The 25,454-nt window shown below is 44.5% G+C and overlaps 2 protein-coding genes across 2 annotated transcripts in view; both read right to left on the bottom strand.

Annotated features, from left to right (window-relative positions):
• Window positions 1-2,682: 2,682 nt before the first annotated feature.
• On the bottom strand, window positions 2,683-14,026 carry MED28 (mediator complex subunit 28). The gene is made up of 4 exons (XM_033213843.1): window positions 13,832-14,026; window positions 8,396-8,462; window positions 6,659-6,771; window positions 2,683-4,767 (listed from the first exon to the last, which is right to left on the bottom strand). The coding sequence occupies exons 1-4, from the start codon at window positions 13,988-13,990 to the stop codon at window positions 4,570-4,572; spliced, it is 537 nt and encodes a 178-aa protein (XP_033069734.1). The 5' UTR covers window positions 13,991-14,026; the 3' UTR covers window positions 2,683-4,569.
• Window positions 14,027-20,735: 6,709 nt separating this feature from the next.
• Window positions 20,736-25,454, bottom strand: part of LAP3 (leucine aminopeptidase 3) — a 31,802-nt gene continuing 27,083 nt past the window's right edge. The window contains exons 11-13 of the mRNA XM_033213842.1: window positions 24,045-24,124; window positions 21,780-21,889; window positions 20,736-21,307 (exon numbers count right to left, since the gene is read on the bottom strand). Coding sequence (XP_033069733.1) covers window positions 21,118-21,307; window positions 21,780-21,889; window positions 24,045-24,124 — 380 coding nt within the window. The 3' untranslated portion in view covers window positions 20,736-21,117. The remainder of the gene's footprint in view (window positions 21,308-21,779; window positions 21,890-24,044; window positions 24,125-25,454) is intronic.

The following is a 25,454-nucleotide window of genomic DNA, read 5'->3' as shown; positions in this document are numbered from 1 at the left end:
CAGCCAGTATCATACTGAATGGGCAAAAACTGGAAAAATTCCCTTTGAAAACTGGCACAAGACAGGGATGCCCTCTCTCACCACTTCTATTCAACATAGTGTTTGGAAGTTCTGGCTAGGGCAATCAGGCAAGAGAAAGAAATCAAGGGTATTCAGTTAGGAAAAGAAGAAGTCAAATTGTCCCTGTTTGCAGATGACATGATTGTATATTTAGAAAACCCCATTGTCTCAGCCCAAAATCTCCTTAAGCTGATAAGCAACTTCAGCAAAGTCTCAGGATACAAAATTAATGTGCAAAAATCACAAGCATTCTTATACACCAGTAACAGACAAACAGAGAGCCAAATCAGGAATGAACTTCCATTCACAATTGCTTCAAAGAGAATAAAATACCTAGGAATCCAACTTACAAGGGATGTCAACGACCTCTTCAAGGAGAACTACAAACCACTGCTCAGTGAAATCAAAGAGGACACAAACAAATGGAAGAACATACCATGCTCACGGATAGGAAGAATCAATATCGTGAAAACGGCCATACTGCCCAAGGTTATTTATAGATTCAATGCCACCCCCATCAAGCTACCAATGAGTTTCTTCACAGAATTGGAAAAAACTGCTTTAAAGTTCATATGGAACCAAAAAAGAGCCTGCATTGCCAAGAAAATCCTAAGTCAAAAGAACAAAGCTGGAGGCATCACGCTACCTGACTTCAAACTATACTACAAGGCTACAGTAACCAAAACAGCATGGTACTGGTACCAAAACAGAGATATAGACCAATGGAACAGAACAGAGTCCTCAGAAATAATACCACACATCTACAGTCATCTGATCTTTGACAAACCTGAGAGAAACAAGAAATGGGGAAAGGATTCCCTATTTAATAAATGGTGCTGGGAAAATTGGCTAGCCATAAGTAGAAAGCTGAAACTGGATCCTTTCCTTACTCCTTATACGAAAATTAATTCAAGATGGATTAGAGACTTAAATGTTAGACCTAATACCATAAAAACCCTAGAAGAAAATCTAGGTAGTACCATTCAGGACATAGGCATGGGCAAGGACTTCATGTCTAAAACACCAAAAGCAATGGCAACAAAAGCCAAAATTGACAAATGGGATCTCATTAAACTAAAGAGCTTCTGCACAGCAAAAGAAACTACCATCAGAGTGAACAGGCAACCTACAGAATGGGAGAAAATTTTTGCAAGCTACTCATCTGACAAAGGGCTGATATCCAGAACCTACAAAGAACTCAAACAATTTACAAGAAAAAAACAAACAACCCCATCAAAAAGTGGGCAAATGATATGAACAGACATTTCTCAAAAGAAGACATTCATACAGCCAACAGACACATGAAAAAATGCTCATCATCACTGGCCATCAGAGAAATGCAAATCAAAACCACAATGAGATACCATCTCACACCAGTTAGAATGGCAATCATTAAAAAGTCAGGAAACAACAGGTGCTGGAGAGGATGTGGAGAAATAGGAACACTTTTACACTGTTGGTGGGACTGTAAACTAGTTCAACCATTATGGAAAACAGTATGGCGATTCCTCAAGGATCTAGAACTAGATGTACCATATGACCCAGCCATCCCATTACTGGGTATATACCCAAAGGATCATAAATCATGCTGCTATAAAGACACATGCACACGTATGTTTATTGCGGCACTATTCACAATAGCAAAGACTTGGAATCAACCCAAATGTCCATCAGTGACAGACTGGATTAAGAAAATGTGGCACATCACGAGGTCCGGAGATCGAGACCATCTTGGCTAACACGGTGAAACCCCGTCTCTACTAAAAAATACAAAAAACTAGCCGGGCGAGGTGGCAGGCGCCTGTAGTCCCAGCTACTCCGGAGGCTAGGGCAGGAGAATGGCGTAAACCCGGGAGGCGGAGCTTGCAGTGAGCTGAGATCCGGCCACTGCACTCCAGCCTGGGCGACAGAGCCAGACTCCGTCTCAAAAAAAAAAAAAAGAAAAAGAAAATGTGGCACATATACACCATGGAATACTATGCAGCCATAAAAAAGGATGAGTTTGTGTCCTTTTTAGGGACATGGATGCAGCTGGAAACCATCATTCTTAGCAAACTATCACAAGAACAGAAAACCAAACACCGCATGTTCTCACTCATAGGTGGGAACTAAACAATGAGATCACTTGGACTCAGGAAGGGGAACATCACACACCGGGGCCTATCATGGGGAGGGGGGAGGGATTGCATTGGGAGTTATACCTGATGTAAATGACGAGCTGATGGGTGCTGACGAGTTGATGGGTGCAGCACACCAACATGGCACAAGTATACATATGTAACAAACCTGCATGTTATGCACATGTACCCTAGAACTTAAAGTATAATAATAATAATAATAACAACAACAAAAAGAAAGTCGAAAGCCTGAAGCCTATGGGCGGACCTTAGGTCAAGCACCAAGCCAGGCCAGAACCCACCCCTGGACAATCAGAGCAGGAGTCTCTTCCAAGACGTAATACTCCTCCACTCCCCGGTACCAGGGCAGTGCTCGGCCAAGGGCATTCCACAGGTTTCTAGGGGAACTTCAGAGGATGGCTTGTGATTTTCTCCCTGAAAGAGTTAGCAGCTCAGAGGTTTCTTAGAGGGTTATTCATCACCCAGCAAGATGTTTACAAACAGACAAGATTGAAAATTGTTATTTATTTGCCAAAAAAAATTCTGAATTTAATAAAGAAATGGTAATATCTGGTACGTACAGTAATTCAAACTCTTTTCCCTAAGCACCAAACAGGATAGTTCTCAATCTTCTCATCAAAAACCTCTTTGAAAGAACACCTAAAACCTAATCAGTTCATTTAAGTTTTTAATCAAGAAATACAAAGCTGCCAAACAGAGTTTCTAATTACCATGAGATGACCAGGTTAACAACCTTGAGGTCATACCATATGAGCTTTTAAAAGCTTTGCTTAACCTATACATCGTAACTGAGGGGATCTGTTGATGTCAGGCTGGTAATCAGAGATCCATGTGCCAGATACCATATACACATACAACAAAAAGATATAGACCATATGGTCCTTATATATTTAAGGAGAATAATATCTAATTCTCATGGGTGTACAACTAGTGAGGGGCAGAGAGACAGATACAAAGCACTAACCCACGAGGGAGAACCTAGTGAGGGCAGCAGAAGAGATCAAAATCCTGTGCCCTGGGGATGCAACTGAAGGCGTGCTGGGAGGCTGCAGGGACCAGGCACATAAACGGATGTCAGTGTATGTGGGAAGACGCCTTCAAGGCTGAAGAAAACAAATGAGCCAAGGCACAGAGCCACAGGAGTATTGCCAGTCAGAAGACAGTGAAGCATTTGTACTGGGTAAAAGGATGTGATCTAATAATAATAAGAGACTATAAAACTGAGAAAACCTTACCCAATGAGAGCCAGAAATCTCCATTTCTTAACAGCAACGCTACAGGGAATCTGAAGCTGCCTACAAAACTAACAAGAGCAAAATATCCTCCCAAAGGCAGGGCACACATGCTCCTTGTGGAGGCTCAGTAGCCAATGATCACCCTGCAGCCCCTCCCCACCCCCACTGCGACACTCTAGTCACTCTAGTCCCTTGGAGTCAAATCCACTGGCAACAACCTTCCTTAAGGTTGTTTCCTTAAGGAAAATGTTTCCCCTCCCAAAACGTAAAACAAAACTGAAACATGCAAACAAAACTCAAAACAGAAAGCGACAATCAGAGCAAGCTTTAGCCCCTCATAGCTCACCTATGCCCCCACTGTCATGCTACTGAAAACAGTGTCTGCCCCACTGAACAGATTCATTACTGTAGAATGTAATGAATGTTAGCATATCACTGCTCCTGCTATACCCTTCTCTGTCAAAAAAAAAGGTAAACAAACACCACGTAAAATATAAACATACCACAAATAGAAGTCAGCATCAACCTAAGGAGCCTACTGTAAGATTACTACACTAACCCAGGAAAATTCCATCCTCTTCCCACCTATTTAGAAAAATATCCTCATTCTGAGAGCTCTGGAAACATTACAAATATTGTATTAGATTCCTCTTCTTGAGGTAGTTCAAAGTCTTAAAACAGAGCAAATTTACATACTTTTCTACACACCACTGAGGGGTAATTATCATAAGACCTAAAACTAAAATCACCATCTCCTGATTCTCAGGCTACTATACTCTTCTCCTTCAGATCAAACTACAGGAAACACATATACAAAGATGAAAAGTCATACAAAAAATTAAAAACAAAGCTACCATAGAAAAGAATCTGTGTCATCACACTCATAGCCTAAACTCTGCTAAAGACAAAAAAAAAAAAAAATATTTACTTGGTTTATCCCAGCTACAGACATGTTATAAAGTACTCAAAAAATTAACAGCTTATAAAAATAGTGGAAAAATTTTCAATGGGAGCATAAAACGAAAATGAACTCATTATCTGGCAGAGTTCTTCCAAAATGTCAAGTCCCCAGGAAGGGATGTGTGGCCAACCTCACGCACCAGCCCATTCCCAGGCCGACTGCCTCTGCCCTTTGCTCACGTTGGCTTCAGAGGTGCAGGGATGTTGGCAGATGCCTGCTCCAGGTAGGCCAAGGAGCCCTGAGGGATGTCAGCGGGCTTTTTGTGCTGCACGTTGATTTCCTCCAGCACCTGCTGCCAATGCCTCAGCTTTGTCAAGTGCTTCTGGACTAGCGCATCTTTCCGCTGCAATTCATTCCTTAGTTCCGACACATCCTGCAGATGAAAGCGATGGAGAAAGTCAGAGCAAACTCAAGAAAAACACATACGGTTCTGGTTAATTAAGAAGCTAACAACTCAAAAGAAAGAGAATCCATTAAACCATATTAAGCCCATTACTTTGCTTGGCTCCACTATTTGATCAACCCAAATGATAGATTCTAACATAAGTTTATATGGGTTTTCCTTTTTTTTTTTTTTTGAGACAAAGTCTTGCTCTGTCACCCAGGCTAGAGTGCAGTGGTGCAATCTCGGCTCACTGCAGCCTCCACCTCCCGGGTTCAAGTGATTCTCCTGCCTCAACCTCCTGAGTAGCTGGGATCACAGGCACACACAGCCACCACAACTGGCTAAATTTTGTATTTTTAGTAGAGATGGGGTTTTGCCATGTTGGCCAGGCTAATCTCGAACTCCTGACCTCAAGTAATCCACCTGCCTCAGCCTCCCAAAGTGCTGGGATTACAGGCGTGAGCTACCACACCCAGCCTATGTTTATTTTTCTTATCGAAATATGCAAGTTACAAAATTGAAAAGGGCAGCCAAAAAGAAATCAGATTGATATGGTTTGGCTGTGTCCCTACGCAATCTCATCTTGAATTGTAACTCCTACAGTTCCCTAGTGTTGTGGGAGGAACCTGGTGGGAGGTAACTGAATCATGGGGGCAGGTCTTTCCCATGCTGTTCTCCTGGTAGCGAATAAATCTCACGAGATCTGATGGTTTTACAACTGGGAGTTTCCCTGCAGAAGTTCTCTCATCTAGTGTCTTTCACCTTCTGCCATGATTGTGTGGCCTCCCCAGCCACGTGGAACTGTAAGTCCATTAAACCTTCTTCTTTTGTGAATTGCCCAGTCTCAGGTACGTCTTTATCAGCAGTGTGAAAACAGACTAATACGCAGACTCTATCCCATCCTGGTCCCCAGCCACCCAGTACCTCTCTCCAAAGGTTACTGCTGAGAACCTAAAACACTGAAAATCTGAAACATTTGTTAACAACTGTTTACAAAAAACTCCACACCACTGTTCTATCACTTCAGATTATGAACTGTTACAATTACATTTTGAGGAGCTTTTTATGAACAACAGCATTACATCCTTTACTAAAGACCCAGTCTTAGACATACCTGCATTGTTATTCAAGTATTTACACCAGGAAATGATCTGACATGATAACTGTAAGAATATCTATCCCCAACAGCTGGTATCATGAATGAAAAGAGACTTTTTGATTAATTGGGACTAGTTACTTCAAAAATTGCCCCCAACCAATAATCTCAATTCAGTGTTTCTCACTGAGGGCATCGCTGGCTTTCTGGACAGGACGCTTCTTCACTCTTCCACATCGCATGGGGCAGGTCCTGGCCCAACCCATTCAATGCCATTAAAGCTTCCCAAGTCATCGTGGCAACCCCAACACACTTCCAAATGCTGTAGCTTAGAACAACTGAGATCAACGAAATCCTGAGTTTCCAGGAGCCCGGGTCGAACACTACTTTTTGATTCCTTGGATTCCTGTGTGCAAGGCACTGGGTAAGGCAACTGGGGACACAGATCTCAGTTTTTGTCCAAAACAAGCCTATATATGTTAATGGCTTTTTATCCTTTTTTCACATGGCAGCATCTTTTAAGAAAAATCTTTCCTGAAGGCTAATGTATGACACAAGTCACATGAGAGCTGTTCTGTCTGACACTCTGCTTTTGGACCCCACTCCTTGGCTCTACTTCTTGTTCAGGTTGTCCCAAACATGAATGACTAGCCACATTTCACACTGACCTATAAAGCCTGAATGAAACTCACGGGAAATGGGTACATCTCATTTAAAGCGTAAAAGGATTCCTGGCACCACTTAGTTATTCCTACAGAGCTAAGGAGAAAACTGAGTCCATACCTCTTTGATAACTTGCTCTGGTTTCTGGACAGATAACTGCAATCTTTTTTGTAAGAAAAAACACTCCGTCTGTCTTGCAATATCCAGAAACTTCTGGATACACTGATCAACACCTTAAAAAAAAAAAAGGACCAAAATTATTAAAACAGGAAAAACAAGAGTCATTTATCTCCCTCATAAATGAATAATCAGAACGTAAAAACAGAGCTTTCTCATAGACAACTCAGGGATTTTAATCTTGGCCAGAGCGGTAGTAATAACCCCCAACTTCTCATGTGTTAACCAACATTAAACAGCAGATAATTTGTGCTTTTCTCAGGTTAAAAAAAAAAAAAAGAGAGAGACCTTAATATAGCATAAAAGCCATGAGATCTTTAAAAAGACAATGTAGCTGGGCATGGTGGCTCAAGCCTGTAATCCCAGCACTCTGGGAGGCCAAGGTGGGCGGATCATGAGGTCAGGAGATCGAGTCCATCCTGGCCAACATGGTGAAACCCTATCTCTACTAAAAATACAAAAATTAGCTGGGCGTGGAGGCACATGCCTGTAATCCCAGCTACTGAAGAGGTTGAGGCAGTAGAATCCCTTGAACCAGGGAGTCAGAGGTTGCAGTGAACTGAGATCGTGCCACTGCACTCCAGACTGGTAACAGAGCGAGACTCCGTCTCAAAAAAGAAGACAATGCAGAGGCCGAGCGTGGTGGCTCATCCTGTAATCCCAACACTTTGGGAGGCTAAGGCAGGAAGACTGCTTGAGCCTAGGAGTTTGAGACCAGCCTGGGCAATAAACAGCAAGATCCCATCTCCACAAAAAAAATAAAAAAACAAAAATTAGCCAAATGTGGTAGCTCACACTGTGGTCTCAGCTACTAGGGGGGCTGAAATGGGAGGATTGCTTCAACCCAGGAGGCAGATGTTGCAGTGAGCAGAGATCATGCCACTGCACTCCTTTCTTAAAAGGGTGAGAGAGCAAGACTTCTGTCTCCAAAAAAAAAAAGAGAGAGAGACAATGCAGAGACCCAGCAATTAGCATCATAATTTCCAGTTAAAATGGCACATATAAGGCTGGGCGCAGTGTCTCACGCCTGTAATCCCAACACTTTGGGAGGCTGAGGCGGGTGGATCACCAGAGGTCAGGAGTTCGAGACCAGCCTGGCCAACATGGTGAGAACCCCGTCTCTAATAAAAATACAAAATTAGCTGAGTATGGTGGTGCATGCCTGTAGTCCCAGCTACTTGGGAGGCTGAGACAGGAGAACTGCCTGAACCCGTGAGGTGGTGGTTGCAATGAGCACTCTAGCCTGGGCAACAAGAGTGAAACTCCATCTCGGAAAAAAAAAAAAAAGAAACATGTAAAATATGGTACGAAGAAATCAGAGGCTCTGGTTACCTTTAGGGACAGAACTTGGGGAATAAAAAGAAGCACAGGAGACTTTTCTCTGTAAGACCTATTCCAAAAATAATAAAAATTTTTTAAAAAGCTGTACACACCATTGGTCTTCTTTACCTAGTACCAATATGAAAAGTTCATTATAAATGATTCACTATGGGTGATATAAGATGTCAATTAATAAACTGAACCAAGAGTCAGCAACTCATAGGGATTATGTGCATACATTTCAGTCCCTGAAATATTCTCTTAGAATAAAAGCAGGACTGAAACACATGAAGTATAAAATTAGCAACTAGGAAATCCTGCTGAAGCCAAGAACATTGTGTACACAGAGGGAATGCTTACCGGTTCGAATTTCTTCCTGATCAGTGCCATTGACATAGTCCTGACTCACCAGAGACGCAAAGCAAGCCTGTGTAATCAAAACGTAGGAAAGAAAAAAATGTCATTCACACATCAAAAATCTTACTCCAGAGGAAGAAATAACTTCTTCTGAAATCATGTGATGAAGTGGCAGCATCTGTGTTTGCACATGAGATGGCAAGACATCACGCCAATGGAAACATTTGGTAAACTGAGTTTACCAATTAATTAGGCCCATGGAGGAAGTGCCAGGCAAATGAGCCGGCACCACATCTGGTCTCTGTCCTACCACATGCCCCTCCCCCGTATCTTATTCCACACCAGGCCCAGACACTCTTCCAGCCCCACTGTGGCCTCTTGCTGGTGCTTACACAACTCACATCACCACCCATTCAGGACTCAGGCCAATCTTCTCCCCCTCAGAGAGACCAGCTGGTCTACCCTTTCTAAACTGTGCCCCTCCTGCTCACGCTCCACACCCAAGCACAGTTTTACAGTTTTTCACATAATTAAGTGACATCATATCCATTATTTTCATCCATTATTATCTGTCCCCTACTAGTAGGTGAGAATTTTGTCTGTCTTATTCACCACTGTCCTCCTAGTGCCTAGAACAATGCCTTGGCACAAGAAAAATGTTTAATAACACATATTACTGACTGACTGGATGGCCTAAAAGGACAAGGTTGGTGTCACATGGATAATCAAGTCATCTATAAAGGGCACCTATACAGATGCAAATGTGAATCAGCCAAGGAGTTCTGTGCACAAGCAACTCTAAGGAAATGTACCAAAGCAGGCCCACTGCAGGAAGTGGGCAGGGAGACTGGGGAGGCACAGAAAGAGAACAGCATGGCAGCTGGAAGAGCAGGAGTTAGAAAGGAGGCCTCAAACACAGGAAAGCAAAGTTCTGTCAGCAATCAGCAAACTACACTTGCTGTGAGGCAGATAGATCTGAGCTCAAATTTAGAACATTATCTACATGTGAGGGCCCTTTGAGAAGCAAAACTTCTGCCTGCCTGCAGCTCCCGCACCTGATTTACAGAGAAAATAAATCAGAAACACAGATTGCCCATTCTGGGGATTACTTTGAAAGTTGACTCCTGGCCGGGCACGGTGGCTCACGCCTGTAATCCCAACACTTTGGGAGGCCGATATGGGCGGATCACGAGGTCAGGAGATCAAGACCATCCTAGCTAACACGGTGAAACTCCTTCTCTAATAAAAATACAAAAAATTAGCTGGGCATGGTGGCACGTGCCTGTAGTCCTACCTACTCGGGAGGCTGAGGCAGGAGAATCGCTCGAACCTAGGAGGCGGAGGTTGCAGTGAGCCAAGATCGCACCACTGCACTCCAGCCTGGGTGACAGGGTGAGAATCTGTCTCAAAAAAAATAAATAAATAAAAAGGGCTGGGCGTGGTGGCTCATGCCTGTAATCCCAGCACTTTGGAAGGCTGACGCAGGAGGATCACAAGGTCAGGAGACCGAGACCATCCTGGTTAACACAGTGAAACCCTGTCTCTACTAAAAATACAAAAAATTAGCCAGGTGTGGTGGCAGGCACCTGTAATCCCAGCTACTCCGGAGGCTGAAGCTGGAGAATGGTGAGAACCTGGGAGGTGGAGTCTGCAGTGAGCCGAGATCGCACCACTGCACTCCAGCCTGGGCAACAGAGAGAGACTCCGTCTCAAAAAAAAAAAAAAAAAACCAAAACGAAAGTTGACTCCTGTTGGGTTTGGGATGTGGGTAGGATGTACCTCCTTTGTGAGACCTATGGCTACTGGAAAATGTTGCATCAAGAGGCCAACCAGTCACAAACTGGTCAAAAAAGCTGGGCCAGCTCCCCAGAGACAGGAGGCCTACCAGACAGGGTGGCAGGAAATCTGATCTCAAGAATTTTACTGCCCTCCACCCACTTAAGAAAAAAATTTGGGGTCAGACGTGGTGGCTCACGCCTGTAATCCCAACACTTTTGGAAGCCAAGATGGGTGGATGGCTTTAGCCTAGGAGTTCAAGACCAGCATGGGCAATGTGGTGACACCCTCTACAAAAACAAAAATTAGCCAGGCGTAGTGGTGTGCACCTGAAGTTCCAGCCACTTGGAAAGCTGAAGCAAGAGGACCACTTGAGCCCAGGAAGTGGAGGCTGCAGTGACCCAAGATCGTGCCACTGCACTCTGGCCTGGGTGACAGAGTGAACCTCTGTCTCAAAGAAAAAAAAAGAAAAAAAACAGATACACGGGCCTTTATAGACAGTTGGACAGCTGTATTAAGAAGAGAACAGCCTTTTTTTTTTTTTTTTTTGAGGCGGAGTCTCGCTCTGTTGCCCAGGCTAGAGTGCAGTGGCACAATCTTGGCTCACTGCAACCTCTGCTTCCTGGGTTTCAGTGATTCTCCTGCCTCAGCCTCCCAAGTAGCTGGGATTAAGGCGTATGCCACCAAAGACCACTAATTTTTGTATTTTTAGTTAGAGATGGGGTTTCGCCATGTTGCCTAGGATGGTCTCAAACTCCTGACCTCAAGAGATCAGTCACCTTGGCCTCCCAAAGTGCTAGGATTACAGGCGTGAGTCACTGCATCTACCTAGAAAGAGAATAGCTTTTTAAAAGCATGGCTAAAACAGAGCCTTTGCCTGGAAAGTAAGTGCTAGTCCTCATTTCCACAAACCCAATAGCTGGCTTTGAGCAAGTAACTTGTCCTCACTGAGCCTCAGTTTCTCTATCCACGAATGGAGGAAATAGAACTAGATGGTCTCCAACGTTCCCTCCAAAATCAAGAGTGCATGAGCTCAATAAACTCCTTCCATCAAAGAGCATGTACTGAGCAGCTAGAATGAGCAGACAGAAACCTCAAGGAGTGGCATCCCAATAGGAATGAGAAGCAGGTAAGCAAGCGCTGCCATGTGCCACTGGAGGCTGTGAAAATTGAGGTCCACACAGAACACAAGGGAGGAAACAGGAAAAGTTCCAAAGAAAACGTGACCTTTGAATTGAATCTTGAGACAAGACGAGACCGATCATGATCACCCAGCAGCAGAGACAGGATCCAGCTCGCACCTCTCCCACTCTCCTTCGCCTGGCTAAATCAAAATGCTTCTTTGACTTTCACGTTCTCTAGGAAGCCTTCCTCGATGTACACACCTATATGTGCTCCCACAGTACCCTAGATTTCTTCTATCAGAGCAGTGATCGATCCTACAGCAAGGCAACTGCCTGCCGTTTATCACAAGCTTCCTGAAGGTAGGGACTGGTTTTCTCTGTATTCTCTGTATGGATAATCAAGTCCCAGAGGGAGTTCTCTCTCAAGGGCACCTACAGACACATCTGTGAATCAGGCAAGGAGTTCTGTGCACAGGCAACTACACTACAGGCTCCTTCCATGTCTGACAAATGTTCATCTAGCACTTGCTATCTACTACCACTGTATTAGCACTACAGGATACACAATGTGAGGGGTGGGGGTACAAAATAGGTAGTCTCTGACTTCATGCAGCCTGGTTTAATGGTAAGTAATAAAAATGCCAGGGAAGGGTCCACTGAGGAAGTGACGCAATGAGCTGAGGAGGGGCCTGGAAGCCCAAAGAGAAAACAAATGGTACACTTGGGAAAGTCTTATGTGGCTGGAGTAAGAAAATGAGTCTGAAGGAAAGAACTCAACATGCAAAGCCTGGGAGACCACACTAAACATCTTGATCTTATCCCAAGAGCAACAAGCAGCTACTATAAGTTTTTAAGCAGCAGGGTGCTGGGAGTCAACTTTGGCTAAGATTTGTACAGGGCCAGTCTTTCAACAAGTGCCCAGGACAGAAAGCCAGCTCCCCTCAAGCACAATGCTAGATGCTGCTCTAAAGCTCACCAGCCCCTTCCTTTACCACTTAGCACCACCTCAAAGGTGTCTCCTCCTCCTCCTCTCCCGCCTCCTAAACGGTCTCTGTCCTTTAAATCATTTATTTCTGGCTAGGCACGGTGGCTCATGCCTGTAATCCCAGCACTTCAGGAGGCGGAGGAGGGTGGATCATGAGGTCAGGAGTTCGAGGCCAGCCTGGCCAAGATGGTGAAACCCCGCCTCTACCAAAAATAAAAAAAATTAGCCGGGCATGGTAGCGGGCGCCTGTAATCCCAGCAACTCGGCTGAGGCAGGAGAATCGCTTGAACCCAGGAGACGGAGGTTGCGGTGAGCCAAAACTGCCCCACTGCACTCCAGCCTGGGCGAGAGAGTGAGACTCCATCTCAAATCATTTATTTCTAAATCTTTGTACATCCATGTGGTAAAAGCATTTTGTCCATGCAGTCTGAATAATATAATCCCTTACAAATTATATATTTATAATTATAAATGTACCACTGTGCTATTAGATACAATATAAGTCACAAAATTGGGATTTTTATTTATTTTTATTTTATTTTTTTGAGACGGAGTCTAGCTCTGTCACCCAGGCTGGAGTGCAATGGGGTGATCTCGGCTCACTGCAACCTCCGTCTGCCGAGTTCAAGCGATTCTCCTGCCTCACTCTCTTGAGCAGCTGGGATCACGGGCGCATGCCACCATGCCTAGCTACTTTTTGTATTTTTAGTAGAGTCGGGGTTTCACCATGTTGGTCAGGCTGGTCTCGAACTCCTGACCTTGTGATCTGCCCACCTTGGCCTGCCAAAGTGCTGGGATTACAGGCGTGAGCCACCACGCCTGGCAAAATTGGGATTTAAATGTGGAAAAGTTAACTCCAATTTGAAGTTATATTACTTTATTACTAGACAGGAATAGCTCATCTTCCATTTTAAAGACCACTGGAAATCACCAGAGCACTTATTTTCACCTCTCTATCTTCCTTCAATACACAGTTCACCTTTCTTGCTACAAGGTAAACTCCTTGGGAAGAACTGAGATTGGGTCATCTGCGCTCCCTCCCTCCCTAACCTCCAGCATTCCTCTTTCCTCGGCCCCTAGTACCAAGCTGCGCCTGGTAATTTAAGGAAGTCAATTTCCCCTCATAAGAGTCTCTTTAGGATCTTTTAACGGTGAAGACCAGCGGAAAGGATACAGGACACAGTAATGAAACTTTGAACTCCGAAAAGGCTTAATAAACATGCAGGGATGCAAGAAACGGTGCTCAGGGATGTGACCGACGAGCGGTTGGGATAGCAACGGCCGGCTGGGAATCTGGAAGGGTTCCAAGTTTGGGGTTTAGGCAAAATTCGGGTCCACATTTCCAGAAATATCGAGTTTACGCGCGCCCACCAGCAGACCTGAATTGAATACGGGCCACGGGGAAGCCTAAAGCAATGACTTACGTTCTTTAAGCCTCAGTTTCCCTATTTGTAAATTAGTTGCTCGGATCCCTGGAGTAGATACCCGTACGCTCAGTTCACGTTTCAGAAAAAAGGGAAGGCTGGGGACAGAGACGCCCATGTCTTACATTACCTCGAAAGATGACTCCAACTCGTCCACCAAAGTACTGTTGGAAGGTCTAGGAGCGCCTGGAGCTGCCTGAAGAAGCGAAGCTTGGCCCGGAAGGCCCGGCGGGGCCTGAGGGGGCCCGGGTGGCTGCCCAGAAAACATACCCCCTAGCGGAGCCGCCATGTCTGGAATGGCGCAAGAGCCGTCCACTGCGCCTGCGCGGAAGCCGCCTCAGCAGGTCAGGTGTCTGGTGTGCCACGCGTGGTCACGTGACAGGACCGCGCTGTGGAAGGATTCTGTTGCGCCTCCGGAGGGAGGATTTTTGATTCTTCTGTCTTCTTGTCTATCGCAAAACAGAGTTTACATGTATTTTCCTTTTTTCTTAGCTTAAGAATTGAAGACTTTGACCGGATTAGACCTGGTTGTATGGAAAGGAGAATGCATAACGACAGTGGAGCGAGCCCTCCCGCTAGAGTCGGGATACTACTATGCTAGTCCCGACTCTGCCCCAAATGCCTGGAGAGACTTTGGCTAAGTCACTTTTTCTTTCCGCGGGCTGTTTACTGTTGGTAAAAGGAGAGGGTCACCCACTCTCTCCACAAACATTTGTTGAGTCATTGGTTATAGCGAGAACAAGACAGGCAAAGTTCTTCCTGAATTCTGGTTGGTGATGGATAATGGAAACAACTTTGTTGAGGTTCCCAGTGTGGCCGGCACTGTTCTCTTTAGATATTTATGGTTACATCAAAGAGAAAGTCACTGTGCTAATCTTTTTTTTCTTTCTTTTTTCTCAGGGTCTCGCTCTGTCGCCCAGGCTAGAGTGCAGGGTCATGATCAGGACTTGACCTCCCGGGCTCAAGCAGTCCCCCCACTTCAGCCACCCAAGTAGGTAGGACCACAGGTGCGTGCCGTCGCGCCAGGCTTTTTTTTTTTTTTTTTTTCCAGTTGAGTCAGAGGTTTTACCATGTTGTCCAGGTTGGTCTCCAATTCCTGAGCTCAAGTGATTCTCCCGCCACGGCCTCCCAAAGTGTTGGGAATACAGGCATGAGCCAGGGCTCATATACGGCTGCTAATTTTTTTTTTTTTTTTTTTTGAGACGGAGCCTTGCTCTGTCGCCCAGGCTGGAGTGTAGTGGCGCGATCTTGGCTCACTGCAAGCTCCGCCTCCCAGCCATTCTCCTGCCTCAGCCTCCTGAGTAGCTGGAACTACCGGCGCCCTCCACCACACCCGGCTAATTTTTTGTATATTTAGTAGAGACGGGGTTTCACCGTGTTAGCTAGGATGGTCTCGATCTCCTGACTCCGTGATCCACCCGCCTCGGCCTCCCAAAGTACTGGGATTACAGGCGTGAGCCACCGCGTCTGGCACCAGGCTGCTAACCTTTTAATAACCTTTTAACATTTGCCTATTTATCTTTTTTTTTTTTTTTTTTTTGGTGACGGAGTCCTGCTCGACATGTCGCCCAGGCTGGAATGCAGTGGCGTGATCTCGGCTCACTGCAACCTCCGCCTCCCGGGTTCAAGCAATTCTCCTGCCTCTGCCTACCGAGTAGCTGGGACTGCAAACGCCCTGCCACCACTCCCGACTAGTTTTTTTCTAGTTTAGTAGCTCTGGGATTTCACTTTGTTGCCCAGGCTGGTCTCGAACTCCTGAACTCAGATAATCCGCCCGCCTCGGTCTCCCAAAGTGCTAGGATTACAGGCGTGAGCCACCGTGCCCAGCCTTCTTATTTATCTCTTTAGAAACCAAATAACTTTTTTTCATTATGTCTGATTTTACAGTTATCACCCAGCATACTTACTGAGCCCTCCATTTCCCAGGCACTATTTAATGATCTGGGGGTTATAGCAATCACCCCAAATCTCTGGAAGGAGAGAGACAAGCACATAAATACATAGCAATATTGTGTAGAGAGAAGAGCTGGGAAGGAAAATGAAACCCAGTAAGGGGATGGCTAGTGATGGAGGGGTGTTCTTTGAGATAGATGATTGGAGAAGGCCTCTCCAAGGACGTCTGGTCTGTAGTGACTGGTGTGAAAATTTAACTAGGAGTGCTTTCTACACCGAGGGATCCCTGAAGAAGAATACTGCCTGGGGTGTTTAAGGAACCACAGGAAGCTCAGTGCCAGAGGAGTGAGCAGGGCAGAAATGTTCAGAGAAAAGAAAGGAGCTTCCCTTTGCCGTTCAGTCTCAGATCAAGTCACCTTCCCATCCTCAGTTTCACTTAGATCCCCACTCCTAGTGCTTGATGCTGTTTAATTTTCTTCACAGCATTTATGTAATCTGAAGTTATCTTGTTCATTTCTTCATAACTAAATCACCTACCCTCCTCCTCCTTCTCTATCATACACATGCCAACTAGAAAATAAGTTCTATACATACATCAGAGCCTGCCCATCTTATTCACCTGTATCCCCAGAATCTAGAAGGGTGCCTGGCATAGATAGACATAATAAATATGTGATGACTGAAAGAACCAGAAGAGACTGCCAGGAGGAAACAAGTCTACTCCAGCAGTTTTCGGACAGTTTTGGTCTCAAGGCCCCTTTACACTCCTAAAAATTATTGAGGATCCCAAAGTTTTTGTTTATGTGAGTTAAGTCTGCTAATATTTATCTGATAAGTTAAAACTGAGACTTTTAAAAATCAATTCGTTAAAAAATAATAAATTCATTACATATTAACAGAAATAATCTATTAAAACTAATACTCTATTTTTTAAAATAAGGAATAAATTAGTAAATATAATGGCATTTTACTTTTTTGCAAGTCTATATATATATATAATATATATATATATATATTTTTTTAGACAGTGTCTTACTCTGTCACCCAGGCTGCAGTACAGTTTCACAATTACAGCTCACCGTAACTTCCGCGTCCCAGGCTCCAGCAATTCTCCCAGCCAGCCTCCCAAGTAGCTGGGACTATAGGCCTGCACCACCACACCTGGCTAATTTTTTGTAGAGATGGGGTCTTGCCATGTTGCCCAAGCTGGTCTCGAAGTCCTGGGCTCAAGCAATCCACCTACCTTGGCCTCCCAAAGTGCTGGAATTAAAGGAGTGAGCCACTGTGCCCAGCCTTTCAAGTCTCATTAATATCCAGTTTACCTAACCTCAATGTAAATTTCCTGAGAGCATGGTCAGTGGTATTTCTCTTGCAGTCCCCCTGGAGTACTGCACAGAAAAGCATTAACATTTTTTGGATTTTGCTGAAAACCCATCACTTCATTTATAAGATGAGAGAACACTGCTTTAGAAAAATTACCAAGAACAAGATAATGTATGTAGAAGTTTAATACAGTGCCTCGTGTAGACTGAGTTGTTAAGGAGTGACACGATGTAACTCCCTTTTTTAAATTTTTTTTTTTTTTTTTTTTGAGGCGGAGTCTTGCTCTGTTGCCCAGGCTGGAGTGCAGTGGCCGGATCTCAGCTCACTGCAAGCTCCACCTCCTGGGTTTACGCCATTCTCCTGCCTCAGCCTCCCGAGTAGCAGGGACTACAGGCGCCCGCCACCTCGCCCAGCTAGTTTTTTGTATTTTTTAGTAGAGACGGGGTTTCACCATGTTAGCCAGGACGGTCTCGATCTCCTGACCTCGTGATCCGCCCGCCTCGGCCTCCCAAAGTGCTGGGATTACAGGCTTGAGCCACCGCGCCCGGCCATTAATTTTTAGAGATAAGGTCTCACTATGTTGTCCAGGCTAATCTTGAGCTCCTGGCCTCAAGTGATCCTCCCACTTTGGCCTCCCAAAATTCTGAGATTACAGGCATGAGCCATTGGGCCTGGCCTGATTTACGTTTTAAAATAATCTTTCTAGTCATACAGATAACAGGAGAACAAGTGGAGAAGGCAGGGAGACAAGTGAGAGTTATCTAGGCGTGCAGAGAGGATGGTGACTTGTACCAGGGCAGCTGAGACAGTGGTGGTGAGACTTGGGTCAAATAAACCATGACTTGTTTAACAACCAACTGGTTGGGAATGGAATGTTAGTGTGATTTGAATGTAACTTTTTTTGTTTTGAGAGGGAGTCATGCCCTATCACCCAGGTTGGTGTTGGAGTGCAGTGGTGCAATCTTGGCTCACTATAACCTCTGCCTCCTGGTTCAAGTGATTTCTCCTGCCTCAGCCTCCCAAGTAGCTGGGACTACAGACACATGCCACCACTCCCAGCTAGTTTTTGTATTTTCAGGAGAGACAGAGTTCGTTAAGTTCCTGGCAGCTAGATGCACGTTCAGTGACAACTATTAAATTTCATCTCAGTCAGGCACGGTGGCAGCTCACATCTGTAATCCCAGCACTTTCGGAGGCCTATACAGGTCGATCACTTGAGGCCAGGAGTTGGAGACCAGCCCGGGCAACATGGCAAAACCCGTCTCTACTAAAAATGCAGAAACTAGCTGGATGTGGTGGTGTGCACCTGTAGTCCCAGCTACCTGGGAGGCTGAGGCATGAGAATCGCTTGAACCCGGGAGGCAGTCAGTTGAGATTGCGCTACTGCACTCCAGCCTGGGTGACAGAATGAGACTGTCTTCAAAAAAAAAAAAAAAAATTCATCTCAACCAGATTAGGTAAGCCACATGAAACCAGGGCCTGTGCTATGCTTTTTGTATCCCACACACTAGTAAACACAAGAGTTCCATTGTTCCTTTATCCATAAAAAGCCTTTGACAGAAAGCCTTCTATCAAAGCCCGACTGAGGCTCTGTATCACCCAGAATAAATTTGTTTTCAGTTTCCTTCATAAGCCTGTAATTCCAACCCTCTGATTCCATCTTTCCTGATGAAGTGACTTCTGAACATGGATAACCAGGGAAAACTGTGTTTGCTCACTACTTACTGGGTTTTAATTCTAATAAATACCACAAACATGCATGCCCATTTCCATTCCCTCTGTAAACCAGTTTAGATATACAGTATTTTTGCACGTCAAATTTCTTTAAATGTTAAAATTAACAGTAACAAAGAGCTTTTCCTGTCAAACATTTTCGAAGTTATAAAAAGGGCACACATCCCATTGGTGGATTAATTTGATTCATCGGATACAAAAGTAAAAAAAGAGGAGAGCTTTGTTCTAAGTCTGCACCAGTGGAATTATGTTGATTGGTTATAGTCTCAGGAGGTAAGCAAACAGTTTTACCCATAGACAGTCTTTTTTTTTTTTTTTTTAAGAGATGGGGTCTTGGTCTGTTGCCCCAGCTAGAGTACAGTGGCTCATAACTCACTTATAGCTCACTGCAGCCTCAAACTCCTGGGCTCACGCAATCCTCCTGCCCCAGCCTTCTGGGTAGCTGGGACAACCAGTGCACCACCACAACACCCAGCTTATTTATTTATTTATTTAGAGATGGAGTCTCGCTGTCGCCAGGCTAGAGTGCTGTGGCACAATCTTGGCTCACTGCAACCTCTGCCTCCAGCGATTCTCTTGCCTCAGCCTCCCAAGTAGCTGGGATTACAGGCATGTGCCACCACACCCAGCTAATTTTTGTGTTTTTAGTAGAGACGGGGTTTCACCATGTTGGCCAGGATGGTCTCAGTCTCCTGACCTTGTGATCCACCCGCCTCGGCCTCCCTAAGTGCTGGGATTACAGGTGTGAGCCACCGCACCCAGCCTTCAAAATTTTTTTTTATAGAGATAGGGTCTCACTGTTGCCCAGGGTAGTCTCAAACTCCTGGGCTCCAAGTTATCCTCCCGCCATGGCCTCCCAAAGTGCTGAGATTACAGGTGTGAGCCACGGCATCCGCCTGCCTCCCCATCTGCTTTTTGAAACAGGTTTTTTTGTTTTTTGTTTGAGATGAAGTCTGGCTCTGTCGCCCAAGCTGGAGTGCAGTGGTGTGATATTGGCTTACTGCAACATCCACCTCCCAGGTTCAAGCAATTCTCCTGCCTCAGTCTCCCTAGTAGCTGGGATTACAAGCATGTGCTACCACGCCTGGCTAATTTCTTTTGTATTTTTAGTAGAGATGGGGTTTCACCATATTGGCCAGGCTGGTCTTGAACTCCTGACCTTGTGATCCGCCTGCCTCGGCCTCCCAAAGTGCTGGGATTACAGGTGTGAACCACCGCGCCTGGCCCAAGACAGGTTATTGCTCTTTCACCCAGGGTGGAGTGCAGTGGCATGATCAGGGCTCACTGCAGCCTTGACCTCCAGGCTCAAGCGATCTTCCCACCTCAGCCTCCAGAGTAGCTGGGCTCAGCTGACAGTCCCTTTTATGATCATTTCTTTTATCAATATGCTGTTGGCTGGCTTGTTTCTTTTTAAAATTTCATAAAATAGAGACAAGGGTCTAACTATGTTGCCCAAGCTGGTCTCAAACTCCTGGCCTCAAGCAATCCTACTGCCTTGGCCTCTCGGAATGCTGGGAATACAGGCATTAGCCATTGTGCTTGGCCTGTGGTCATGTTTCTTACTTCAGTACTTCAAATAAATTCTACATCCATTCAAGTCACTGAACTGAAAAAGAGCATTGCGGTATACCAGTGCAGTAGGCAGACCACCTGGCTTGAACTTTGAGCTACCAGTTACTTGCTCTGTGACATCAGTGGCATGTTACTAAACCTCTCTTGTGCCTCGTTTCCCTCATCTGTCATATGAGGATAATAATAGTACCTGTCTCATTGGGTAAGACTCAATAATTTAATACCTGAAAACACTGAGGACAATGTCTGGCAGATGGTAAGTCAATAATGATTAGTTAATATCATTCTGACTGATTCATTTTGGAAATCATGTGCCAAGCCACTATTACCCAAACTGATGAGCTCAATCACTGAGTAGTTTTAAGTGATGAGGAACATTGAGAAAATACATAGACCACTGTGTGCCAATTTAATTACATAGTTCCTATAACATGGCTACAAAGACGAATGATATTCCAGTAATAAGTTAGTGAGTTTGTAGCAATATGTAAGTAAATATCAGAGCCACACCAGAGGGCACAAAAGTTGGATTTATTATTTCCGACAAGTGCATAGTAATTTTCAGTTTGCTCATGTTCCTAGCATCACAAATCTGAGGTACAATTTTGCTTATCAATTAAAAACATATACTCTGAAAAGTGATTAGGAAGTTCTAAAAATTTTAATCATTTATAGAGTATCTTAAAAATCCTTGTCAAGTAAGATATTAACTTTACCTTTATAAATCTTTGTGTAAAATGAAAAAAAACTCAAGGCATACAAATTTCATTGTGTTCTACATTTTTAAATACCATCCTTTGTCTCCGTTAAAAGATTTTCATCCATTTATTCAAAAACCTTTTAAGTTCAACTGTCCAATTTAAGACAGAGTGAAGACATTTTTGAGTATCTGAACTAAGCATTGTCTTGACTGAAACGAAGTAAGAACTCGATGAGAGTCCTTGTGGGCCTCCCGGTCATGCCTTTCCGGAGATAGGGAACCTCATCTTTGTTGGTCATCACGCCTGCTATGTCTAAATGTGCCCACTTAGGATGAGTCACGAATTCTTTCAGGAATGCTGCAGCTGTACATGCTCCCGCAGATCTGAAGAGAAAGACAAAAAGCACTTTACAACCCCATGTAACTGTGCACTGAGATCCCACATTCTTGTTAAGTACATTCTATAACCAGAGAACAAGAGTCAAGCTTATAGGACCTATTAAGATGCTAACCCACATATCACTTTCAGAATATTTACTTTCAGATATTGCTTTAAGCAGTAAAGGATACATTCCATATTCCTTTTTGCTATGGTAATGAATTCTCGTATTTTCCATCTCTTTCCCTTACCATTTACTTAAAATTACTGTTAGATTAGAAACCTGCAAATTTTGAGACCTGGTTGAAGATATACTTGAAAATTAAAAAGCTTTAAAAAGCTTTTTAAAAAGCTTACAAGCACTACACCGAAAGGATATTAAATAGTTAAACCTTTTATAAGGGGATAAAATTGAAAATAGCTATTTTGGCAATCAAGGATGATTGTATAATTGTACATTTAGCTTATCTTACATACCTATATTTTCCAATGTTGTTAACATCAGCAAGCTGGCAATCTACAACCTGTCTTGTATAATGTTCAAAGAGAGGCATCCTCCAGACACGGTCCCCTGTTTCAATGCTGGCCTAGAGAAGAAACAGGTATGACAGGTGGAAGAGTGGATGAGGAGGTTCTAGGAAATTCATGGCATTAACATGCTTAATGCATGAAGGAAGAGTTGTTCTAACCTGTTACTCTAAAACATGAAACTGTAAAATAGGATTCAGAATTGTGTCCACTCATTAAAAGATTTATTTTAGAACTATAAAAGAAACCAGGAGGCCAGGCACGGTGGCTCACACCTGTAATCCCAGCACTTTGGGAGGCTGTGGCAGGTGGATCATGAGGTCAAGAGATCGAGACCATCTTGGCCAACATGGTGAAACGCGGTCTCTACTAAAAATACAAAAAATTAGCTGAGCATGGTGGCGCGCACCTGCAGTCCCAGCTACTTCTGAGGCTGAGGCAGGAGAATTGCTTGAACCCAGGAGGCAGAGGTTGCAGTGAGCCAAGATTGCATCATGACCTGGCGACAGAGCAAGACTCCGTCTCAAAAATAAATAAATAAATAAATAATAAAAAGAAAGCAGGAAAGCTGTGAAGCAATTTCACAAATCTGTAGGGCATTTTGCTAACATCATCAAACTACAATTACAGGCTTTGTGGGTTGATTAGGGTGAAAGAATTCTTACGTGGCAGGTCACTTCAACGTGACAGAAACACATGACTGGACCTGTATCGCTGAAACCCTGAGACAAGGTGATCACATTCATTCATTCATCATTTACCCACTCACTCATTCATCGTTTACTGAACTACTGAGCACCATCAGGTGTGCTGAAATACTACTATCTGAGTCACCCAAGGGCCTACAGGCTGGTAGGAGAAACAGATACATAAACAGATTATTTAACTCACTGGTAAAAAGTCAAAGACCTAAAAGAGAAAAATCAAGAAGCAGCAATATAAGCTGTTATTTTAAGACATAAGTAAATACTAGATGAATCAGTCAAGGGTTGAAAGTGGCTGCCTTCTGGAAAACAGACTGTGGGCTGCTGATTATTGATTTATGCACATATAACGGAGATTTTTTTTTTAAAGCTTAAATGATTTTTAAAAGTCAAAACAACAATGTTGTGGGTGGCATGAAAGAGAGGGATAACAGTTATGTGGGAGGCCAGAGGAGAGGTTCCTGGCCCAGCCTGGAAGGAGATGATGGGGGTGAGTATTGCAGAGCTGGGAAAGCTGGGCTTCACGAATGATGACATATATGAAGGAGAAGCAGTTTAGGGTGAAAATAAGTTTAGACCTTAAACCACCCTCAAGATTATATTTGGGGACATTTTATATTTGCCCCCACTAGCACCAAGTAAGCTCCCATTAATTACTAGCTGAATGAGTAAGCAGCCGGCTGGAGCTGTCTAGCAACCACATGGGTACACAGAGGCTGGGGGCTCAGGAGAGAGACGGGAGCCATCAGGCACATGTGTTGGCTGGAGCTTCCCTGTGAGGACTGTGTAGAGTAGAAAGAGCCTATGTCCTTGAACTGAACACCAGCCAAAGGGAATAGATGAAGAGATGGATAGGAGAATCACAGGAGAAGGCACCCGAAGAGAGGATTATCACAGAAGAGGATTATCACATGAACCAGGTATTAAGAGGCCAGAGTCACTTGGCCTGTCACAGAGACAGGCTGAGTTAGGCTAACAGTGGCGTGGGCAGTTGAAAACCAATGGCAGTAAGTGAGGGTGTGTGTGTGTGTGTGTGTGGTGTGTGTGTGTGTGTGTATGGAAATGGGGGTGATTGTTGGGAAGAGGCTGGCTGTGAAGGGTCATGGAGGGAGGCACAGAGCAGGCAGTCTGAAGACACCCTCATTGCTGCAGGGTGAACTCCCTTACATGACTCACAACACGCAGTCACAAATGCTGCTCCACAAAGCCGTCTTCAAAGCCGTTTCTACCTCAGGGATTCTAAACTATGACCACGGTGTTTGTGAGACATTTTCACAGGACTCTTGAGGTCACCGGAGGGGAGCAGGGGGTATCATCCCCTCCTTTAGGAGCATTTGTGGAAAACCCAATGCCACTGAACTCAATGTATTGCTGCAGTTCATTTTCAATTCAAAGGCAAACCTGCAGCATAAAAATCTCTTTAACACAGGGTTGAAGAAGTCTACCCTTCTAAGGCTAGAATAATTTATTCACCATCTCTACAATTTAGATATACAAATATTATTCCTACCTCGAAGAGTTTGTTCCAGAGCCAGGATGAATTGGTAAAGACCCCAGTGGCACCGGACCCCAAAGCTACATCCATGGCACCTGTAAAACACAAGCCCTCAGGTCAAGTGCAGTCTCTCCAGGCAAAATGGGCTCCTATGCCCTGCAGACGGAAACCTTAGCACATAACCTATTTAATGGCTTCCTCATTTTCAAAAATAGATAAGCTTAGAAAATCTTTCCTGTAAATACTTACCATATTGTTATGTTTTTCAAGTCAGAATTCACTTAAATTATTAGGAAATGCACAAAAGGAACCTACTAAATTTGACCAATAATTTCATTGTAGGAATAACTGTTACCTATTTTTGACATTTCCTTCCAGACCTCTAAACCTTTTTTTTGAGAAAGGTCTCACTGTCACCCAGGCTGCAGTGTAGTGGTGTGATCAGAGCTCACTGCATGCAGCCTCAGACTCCTGGGCTCAAGTGATCCTTCTTCCTCAGCCTCCTGAGTAGCTGGAATTACAGGTACATGCCGCCATGCCCAGCTAATTAAAAATTTCTTTTTGGGCAGGGTACGGTGGTTCACACCTGTAATCCCATCATGGGCGGCTCACCTGAGGTCAGGTGTTCACGACCAGTCTGGTCAACATGGAGAAACCTCGTCTCTACTAAAAATACAAAAATTAGCCAGGCGTGGTAGTGGGCACCTGTAATCCCAGCTACTCGCGACGCTGAGACAGGAGAATCACTTGAACCCAGGAGGTGGAAGTTGCAGTGAGTCGAGATCACACCATTGCACTCTAGCCTGGGCGACAGAGTGAGACTCTGTCTCAAAAAGAAAAAAAAAAGAAAAACAAAAGGCCAGGCGCAATGCCTCACGCCTGTAATCCCAGCACTTCGGGAGGCTGAGGCGGGCAGGTCACCTGAGGTTGGGAGTCTGAGACCAGCCTGACCAACATGAGAAACGCTGTCTCTACAAAAAATACAAAATTAGCCGGGCATGGGGCGCATGCCTGTAACCCCAGCTACTCAGGAGGCTGAGGCAGGACGATCGTTTGAACTGCTTGAAGCCGGGAGGCAGAGGTTGTAGTGAGCAGAGATGAGCACTCCAGCCTCTTGAGCAACAAGAGCGAAACTCCATCTCAAAACAAACAAACAAACAAACAAAAAACAACTATTTCTTGTTGTATAGATGGGGTCTCATGTTGCTCAGGCTGGTCTTGAACTCCTGGGCTCAAGCAACCCTCGCATGTCAGCCTCCCAAGGCACTAGGATTACAGGTGTGAACCATCATGCCCAGCCCAACTTCTAAACTTTCATAAGAAACACTTAAGATCATCCTGTACATGTTCAAGCGTGTGTTCCTCCTTTTTTGAGACGGAGTCTTGCTCTGTCGCCCAGGCTGGAGTGCAGTGGCGTGATCTCGG

This window comes from Trachypithecus francoisi, unplaced genomic scaffold (assembly GCF_009764315.1).
Source record: "Trachypithecus francoisi isolate TF-2019V2 unplaced genomic scaffold, Tfra_2.0 Lachesis_group1, whole genome shotgun sequence".
Classification (NCBI taxonomy): domain Eukaryota; kingdom Metazoa; phylum Chordata; class Mammalia; order Primates; family Cercopithecidae; genus Trachypithecus; species Trachypithecus francoisi.
Note: the sequence above shows the minus strand (reverse complement) of the source record. Positions and strands in the feature narration are given on the sequence as shown.